We start from the raw sequence: 8,955 nt of genomic DNA, 5'->3' as shown, positions 1-8,955 counted from the left end.
ACACTAACTTCGGAACAGTTCGCTGTCATGTCGCTTTGGCACCAGATGTGTCAGCAGAGCAGGCTCACACATGAGTCAGTGCATTGTGACTCTCGTGTGTAAGAAGAGTGAACAAAGTTGAGCGACCACTCACCAGAGTTTGTTCATACTGCAGCGCGCGCTGGTCCGAGCCGTCCCCTGCCATGGCTCCGCTCGGCTCCGCTCGGCTCCGTCTCCACCCGGCGACCTGATCTCAAAGTTTTCAGCTCAGCAGCGAGTGGATATCTGTGTGTGTGTGTGAGTGTGTGAGTACTGATTAACGCATGGGGCTGACTGGAGTCTCTGTGAGGGAGTTCACAAGGGGCACTCCGGCTCCACTGTGCGTCCCGGTTACAGTACGATCCTTCATTTTATAGTCTTAAGTCTCCAGTCAGATCCGCACCGTGAGGCGGGACTTAGACTGGTTTGAAGAGGGGATGGACCCGCCCATCTGTGTGTCAATCAAACGAGGAGGAACTGCTGCACTGTGTGTTTCACGTTTTCACCAGGAGGGTTTGTGTATCGAGATATAGAAGCACATTTTAAGGTCACGTGATTTACCTGAGTCCAGGTGATTAGAGTTTGTTTTTAGATCTACCAAGTTTGAGTTTTGGTAAAATGGGAAACTTTCTGAAAAGGTGCCAGCTGGATCGTTCCAGTACTGATGGGTTCCCGAACTGTTCAGCTGACCCCCAAAATAAGTGAGCCAGAGACTGGGGACCCCCCCCCTGTCCCCGGAGAGGTGGGACAACTGAAAGACCGGTCTAATAATACAACAGCCTCAAAACCATACAAGTCCATCGAACAGAACAATGACCTCCAACATGGAGGACGGCGTCTCTCTGGTGTCCACAGAGCGCCACGCTCGCCTGTTTTCAGCTCGATGTCACTGTGTCAGCGGGTCGAGGTCGTCTTTACGCCGCTCGTTCACACAGCCCGTCTGTGTTTGATATGACGACTGAGGTGAAGAGGAGAGAGAGAGAGAGTGGGTGAGCGAGCGAGAAGCAGAGTGAACATACCTGAAAATATTATTCAGAACAGACTGAGACGTAACGTTAGCTTGTATCGTTAGCAGCGTCATGGTTGTCTCGTCTGCAGGAAGTCGTCTAACGTTCGGAGTTCTGGTCGCCTCATTACTCGCCAATTCTCAAGTTAGCTTTAAAAAACGTGGAACCTTACAAACCTGCAGTTTCTCCAGCTAGCATGCATGAATTAGCCGCTCTAATGTAGCCTTTTAGCAACGGCCTTCAGTCGTCATGGCAACAGCTAAGAAGAGTGTAGAGCGAGAGGAAATATTGGACAGACTTTCACACCTCGGAGAGAGATTCAGGAAACAGGAAGTGTGACCCTGAGCTGGTTATGTCAACACACCATGGGGTGCAGTGACCTTCAGTGACCTTCAGCGTGCACCAAACCGAATTTCTAAATAATGTTGCTTTAATAAATCAACACACACGTGTGAGGCATTAAGATAATCGGGCATTATGAGGCGTCATAGCACGCCGGATTGAGGCTAAAGGAAGCTGCATGCTCTGGACTCATGTCCCCACAGTCTCTGGCTGTGCTGGTGTGATACCAGTTACATGAAAGGGGGAGTGTGGGTGTTGCGGCGGGGGCCGATTTTCTTTATTGAGGTGATGACGTTAACATGGCGTTTGCTTGAAGAGGTCAGTGTCATTATTACACGACTGGCCATCAACAACAAGGATTATTTGTCCAGGTGAGTCCCTCTTCAAAGGGAGCAACAAGAAGACTTGATTCATCAGTCTCAACGTTTGAAGACTCTTCAGTGAAACCGCAGAGATAAAAACAACATTAACCTGAGGTGAATCTACGGAGCGTCAGCGGGCAGGAGAGCGGCTCCGCTCACGGTAAACTCTGAAATGTTCAGACATTCAAAGAGCTCTCCACCTGTGAAGAGCTGACCTCAGGTCAAACACACACTTCATCAACTTTCAGGAAGTGCACTTTGAGAAACTCCGTGTTTGAAGTTCTTTTCACTGACGTGAGACAAAAGGGAGAAAAGTATTCAGCTGTCAGCGGGGAGTTGAAACCTCAAAGATACACTTAAAGTGTGTGTGTGTGTGTGTGTGTGTGAACAAGGTTAATCATTAGAACTGTATTGCTTTGTGAGAGTCTTGTTGTTTCACATGTCGACTTGTGAAACTCTTCGGTCTTGGAGGTTATGAAAGAGCTCACATTCTGGAGTGTCTATGAACACACAACGGAAAATAACTGGAGGTGCATGACGACTACACACACACACACACACACACACACACACACACACACACACACATACACACGTAACTGTTATTAAGAGCTGGGTTGTTACGGCTGCATCTTCATGACTTTTAATAGACATATCCTCCAGATTGTTTTCGGGGCTCCTGGGGCATTTCCTGTTTTTCAAAGCCCGGGAAACATTTAGTAAAAAGTAGACCAGGAGACATTCAGCGAAATATCAAGACGACCTCAGCTGACCCCGTGTATGACGCATGTTCAGCCCCTGCACGAGACGATACATAGAGCTGGGAAATAACCAAGCAGCAAGCTGTGATGTTGTGTAACCTCCTGCAGTTCCTGGAGTGTCCACTAGAGGCTGACTGCAGTTCCTGGAGTGTCCACTAGAGGCTGACTGCAGTTCCTGGAGTGTCCACTAGAGGCTGACTGCAGTTCCTGGAGTGTCCACTAGAGGCTGACTGCAGTTCCTGGAGTGTCCACTAGAGGCTGGCTGCAGCAGCACAGGAAGTCACATACACACCCATTCAAAAAGCCTGTTTTTACAGCAGACATGAACATGTTTACAGCCTTTAAAAACTAATAAAACTTTGCTGATTTTGAACATGACTCAGATCGGCGGTTGCCAGGTTGACCAGAAATCAGCATTTCTAATAGAGTGTGCCGTCATGATTCAGACACTAACGGGTGACATCACTGAGACCAGTCCATGTTTCATACAGTCTGTATTTACGTGTTGACCTTGCCCAAACATCCGACCAGTTCACTGGGAGTACTGGGAGTCACTGGCAGAGACGCACTCGATGTCAGGGCCCGATCGCAGACAGACGCGCCTACTTTTCCTCTGGTGCGGCGCGCTCGCCTGGCGCTCTTTAAACGTTTTCAGCTCAAGACGCCGGGTTGCAGCGTTCTTCACTGTCACCTCTGAAACAGCCAATCAGATCAATCAAGTAGGAGGAGTTACATCCTCGTCTATGAGCAGAGCAACGGAGAGACAGCGCCACGTTTGCTCAATTATTCACACTTATTTTATTTGGGCGCACGCCGCCCCGCTCCACATGGCGCCCCCTGCTGTTTTCAGCTCTCAGACTGATGTTGATGGTGACAGTATTACAACAGCACACATTCTGTCTCTGTTTTATCTGCCGTGTGTGAAACAAACAGCTCGTGTGTGTGTCGGAGGCTTCAGAGCGTGACAGATAGCAGCAGGTACAGAATGAGCTGAAGACAAAGCCTCGGCACAGATTCATCATCCTCTCTCTCTTTAACGTGTCGAGTGTTTGTGTGTTTGACGTGTGTGCTCATTCTTCATGCGACACACTCACACACACAGCTCAAGAGTCGATAAACATTTAGCAAATCAAACAGGCTGCTTGGATAATGGAGGTCAATATGAAGGCGAGGCTGGAGCAGAGTCATTCATCTCTATGTGTGTTTGTGTGTGTGTGTGTGTGTGTGTGTGTGTGTGTGTGTGTGTGTGTGCGGCTGTGAGCGTGCTGCTCTGAGGGCAGATGATGTGTGTGACGGATCAGTCCGGCAAACTTCATTTTTTCTAATCCTCGTTGGATTTCTGTCAAAGAGCGATACAAGATCCTCTGCTGGGTTCGTCTGCTCCCCCGTAGTCCACGTCAGGGTCTTGGGGGGGGGGGGGGGGGGGGGTTGGCCTCATTGCTGACACCTTCAATGACAGTTGTTGTTTTATGCTGTTTAAAGTGTGCTGGGATGTTTTTAGGCTGACAGAAGTTTATTTTTTTATCAACACGGTCCAAATCAAAATGTTCAGTCCACCTATCCATTTTCTTCCTCTTTCTGCGGTCGCAGATCAGTCCAGATCCTCTTGGGGGGTTCAGAGTCTACGCCAGGTCTCCTCCTCCCAGTTGGACGTGCCCAGGAAACCTCGGGCGTCCAGAAGAATCCTCATCCGACGCCTGAACCACCTCACCTGGTTCCTTCCTGAAGTCAAGGCGCTCCCCCCCTGAGTCCAGACCCCCTCCAGAGGAAACTCATCTGACATGTTTGTTTCTGAGATCTCGTTCTTTCAGTCCCCACCCAAAGCTCTCGAGCACAGATGAGGGGCTGAACCAAGATCAAACCGGTAAATCGAGGGTTTGCCTTCAGGCTCAGTTCCCTCTCCACCACAATGATCCAACAACACGCACACAATTTGCAACATTAAAGACACAAGATAGATGACTTAATAATCTGCTACATTAAGGCTGTTTAATTTAAATTAAAGGTTCAGCCTGCATACAGCACATGAGCTAATCACACCTGTTTGGTTTTTTGAAGCAGGCTGTAAACATGTTCATGTCTGCTGTAAAAACAGGCTTTTTGAATGGGTGTGTATGTGACTTCCTGTGCTGCTGCAGCCAGCCTCTAGTGGACACTCCAGGTACTGCAGCCAGCCTCTAGTGGACACTCCAGGAACTGCAGGAGTTTACACTTCAGCTTTATTTTTTAACACCGGAGGTTTCTGCTTGGAAAAAATAAAGGGAAGGTCTTTGATTCACCAAAGTTCATAAAAGGCTGTTAATTTAAGTTTGATGTGTAGCTGAGCTGATTGACAGGTGGGCGCCGTGTAGCGGTTTGTCAGGAGGCTTAAAACCCGCCTCAGCTCTCAGCCTGTCGTTAGCTTGACTCAAAGTTAGCCTGAGACAGCATTTCCAGCACGGAGACCGCCATCCATGGGACTCCAGCGCCCCCTGCAGGGACACACGGGGGACTCCAGCGCCCCCTGCAGGGACACACGGGGACTCCAGCGCCCCCTGCAGGGACACACGGGGGACTCCAGCGCCCCCTGCAGGGACACACGGGGGACTCCAGCGCCCCCTGCAGGGACACACGGGGGACTCCAGCGGCCCCCTGCAGGGACTTCCCTCAGGCTTCAAATGTTCATATTTACAGTCTGGGGTTGTAATGACGTGTATAAACATGCCGACTGTTCATCCAGGTGTAAATGTAGAACATGAGATAATACTTGTATGAATTGATGAACATGAAAATGTTCTGTGCTAATAAAGCTATTCATGCCGACTCTTATTTTATTTTCTTTCTTATCGTGCAAGTTCATCAAAACGTTTCCCTCATGAGAGGCGACAAACACATTACAGCATCTCTTTAAACTCCGCCCACTTTTCAGAGTAGCTTTAAGAGATACAAATACACACACACACACACAAACACACACTGCTGGTTATTATCATCACTCCTCTCTGTTCGCCTGTTTTTGACCTCTCCTGACTTCAAGCTCTTAATTCCTCCATCAGTGCTTAATGAGTTTATTCTGGTTTTTATGGCTCTGCTGGTGTCTATACAGTATGCATATTGTGTGAGGATGTAAGTACCCTTTGTGCTTGACCCATGTCTTCTCTCTGCTTAATCATGTGATGTTTGTTTCAGCCTGAGCGCCATTATATTCCCTCTGTGTTTTAATATGCAGCCATATCCATGTCGGAGTCCTCCTCCTTACATCATATGGACCACTCACAAACAGACGAATAATCAGAAGTCAGACTGTCAGACAAATAAATCATTATGACAGTAATGTTCACTTTGTAACAATCAGACTCTTTCATACAGCTTGTGCAACACTGACCCCCTTTAGATGGGTTTCCATTCGTGCTCTCACACACACACACACACACACACACACTCACACTTTGAAGGCCCCCCACACGGCCGTTTTGGACGCCCCTGGGTTTGCCAGATATGAGAGCAGTTATCAGGTGAACAGGTGTTGCAGCGATGGAAGCGGGCAGTGGAACTGCTTCAGATAGAAGTGATTGTACCCGAGCTAAAAAGCCTCTGCATGTTTCTAATAAGCTCCAGCAGCAGAAAGCTGCTCAAACTAGGATCAATGTTGGAGATGAAACATGGAGAGAGGTTAGAACGCAGAAAGCTTTACAGACCCATGCAGAGCTGGCTAAACACTGAAGCTACAGTGTCCACCACATGCAGAGCTGGCTAAACACTGAAGCTACAGTGCCTCTACATGCAGAGCTGGCTAAACACTGAAGCTACAGTGTCCACCACATGCAGAGCTGGCAAAACACAGAAGCTACAGTGTCCACCACATGCAGAGCTGGCTAAACACTGAAGCTACAGTGTCCACCACATGGTGACCTGTGTGAGAGGAGGGGGCGGAGTTTAGACTGCAGTACTCACTTTAAACCCTAGGGGGCAGAGTTACAGACTGCTCCTTTAAGTGTTGTGTATGCAGCACTAGGAAGGAGGTTGCTTTGGATTTTGGATCCAGTGTATGAAGTTAATTGTGAGAAAGAGCAGCGCTCTGGGTGAATGTCGGGATGAGGAATGTGAGTCTGCGGGGTAACCTCTGATGAAGAATAGTCCAGGCAGTGTGAGCGAGCACAGATCCAACACACAATCTATAACACAGAGGCCATTACACATGAACAGCTTCCTGTTATAGATCCCCACACATCTTCCCCTGAACGTCCCGTCTGCTGTGGACAGATTTCTTCTTCTATGTCTCGTGATGCATTTCCTCAGCTGCTGGGGGAGGAAGCATATCATCAAATCCCTACATGTAGAGATCCTGCCCAATCAGGTGCAACTAAACTACCCTGCTCAGCCTTCACGCTCGTCCCAGCTCCCCCGAATACCGGCTCACCAGTTTCATCAGGGAAGCTGTAACGGCTTGGTGTAACCCTGAGCGCCGTCCTGCCTCCCTGCACGCCTCAGCCTCGCCATGACTCCTCACTGGTCACCTCTCTGGTCACCTCACTGGTCACCTCACTGGTCACCTCACTGGTCACCTCCTCTGGTCACCTCCTCTGGTCACCTCACTGGTCACCTCCTCTGGTCACCTCACTGGTCACCTCCTCTGGTCACCTCACTAGTCACCTCTCTGGTCACCTTCTCTGGTCACCTCACTGGTCACCTCACTGGTCACCTCACTGGTCACCTCACTAGTCACCTCTCTGGTCACCTCCTCTGGTCACCTCACTTGTCTCCTCCTCTGGTCACCTCCTCTGGTCACCTCACTGGTCACCTCTCTGGTCACCTCACTGGTCACCTCACTGGTCACCTCTCTGGTCACCTCCTCTGGTCACCTCACTGGTCACCTCACTGGTCACCTCACTGGTCACCTCTCTGGTCACCTCCTCTGGTCACCTCACTGGTCACCTCACTGGTCACCTCACTGGTCACCTCACTAGTCACCTCACTGGTCACCTCACTGGTCACCTCACTGGTCACCTCACTGGTCATTTCTTTTTGAACAAGCCAACAGGTTATTGTAAAGCTGTGTCAGTGTGTCGGTTGTAGAGGGAGCGTGGCTCGGTATCCCAGGATGCTTTGGGCAGCGAGTTAAATGTGGTTCACTCAGTAAAGACTTTTAAACACTGAACCAGGTCTAAAAGTTCTGAATGTTTTGTGGCTGATAAATGAAACTTTACGTTTTAATTCTGGAAGTTGGTGTCTCTAAGAAATACTTTCAAGATGGATGAAGCTGCTCCGTTCACAATAATTTACATTTACATGAAAGACGTCAAAGAGGGATGTTTGAGCAGCAGGCTGGACCCCCCCCCTCCCCGCCCACCATACGGGAGGGGATGAATAATTCAGCAGAGTGACCATCTGGACGTTCAGAGAGGAGCTGCTCCACGGCGCCTCCTTCAGCTTCAACAATGAACGCCTCCGAGTCAGGCTTCCTTTGGTTTCTGCTGCCCCGATGTGGACCAGCTCAGCGGACTGATGGCAGCACTGATTTAACATGTAGACTGTGTCAGCTTTATTGTTGTAGTACTCAAGACCGGTCTGCAGACTTCTGTTTGAAGGTTCACTCGGTCTCGTTCTCGGGCTGGGCAGTCTCCAGATTTATAATCCAGACGGGTCTAGACCTCCACTGATCGTCTATTTTCCATCACTGAGGTTGGAAGGAACTAAAAAACATCAAATCACAAATCATCATTTGTTTTGATCCCTCGGTTACGACCGCAACCATCCCGGTGTGACGGTGTAAGTGAGGGAGACGCCCCCTGCACACGAGATGAGGATTTGTCAGTAATATTTATGGGCGTCAACATGTTTGTGGTGCTCGGCTGTCAACATCCTATCATGCGGTCAGTTTCTGCAGCCCAGCAGGGAAACACAAAGTCGAAGCTTTGATTACAATCTGTTTCATTAACTCTCTCTCTCTCTCTCTCTCTCTCTCTCTGTCTGCACTCCAGAAAATATCTAGATAACCTGGAGAACTCCTCCTGACCTGGTTGATCCCCTTCACAGCAGGAGAGACACTCAGAGAGGATTTCTCTGACAGTGTGAGCACTCTGTTAGACTGCTGCAGCCTCAGATCAGCTACAGATCAACTTTTAACAACTTGCAGCAGTCAGGAAGAGAGCGTTTAATGTCCAATATGTAAAAACCTGTTTCTGGATTCATACTAGACGGTGGTTTAAAGACATGCTTGAAATACTGCGCAACCATAACTTCTATTTATAGCAACATGTCCAACACCTCCAGCGAGTTCACGGCTCTACCTGCTGAAGTGCTGCTTCACTGTGACTCATGCTTTTTATATTTAAAGGTAAAACATCTGACTCAGGCCTCAAAGTATTCACTCCAACCATGATATCTCAGTCCACCCTGCAGCTTCACTTTCTGTACAGAGTGAGACTGAATCAGCAGAGTCGTGTCTGAGACAGGTTTATTACATGTGCATGTATTTATAATGCA

The 8,955-nt window shown here is 48.9% G+C and overlaps 1 protein-coding gene across 1 annotated transcript in view; it reads right to left on the bottom strand.

Annotated features, from left to right (window-relative positions):
* clcn2b (chloride channel, voltage-sensitive 2b) overlaps positions 1–425 on the bottom strand; it is a 90,526-nt gene extending 90,101 nt beyond the window's left edge. Inside the window, exon 1 of the mRNA XM_079353142.1 lies at positions 134–425. Coding sequence (XP_079209268.1) covers positions 134–184 — 51 coding nt within the window. The 5' untranslated portion in view covers positions 185–425. The remainder of the gene's footprint in view (positions 1–133) is intronic.
* Positions 426–8,955: the final 8,530 nt, after the last annotated feature.

This window comes from Symphodus melops, assembly GCF_947650265.1.
Source record: "Symphodus melops genome assembly, chromosome: 10".
NCBI lineage: Eukaryota > Metazoa > Chordata > Actinopteri > Labriformes > Labridae > Symphodus > Symphodus melops.
This window is presented reverse-complemented; position numbering and strand designations above follow the sequence as displayed.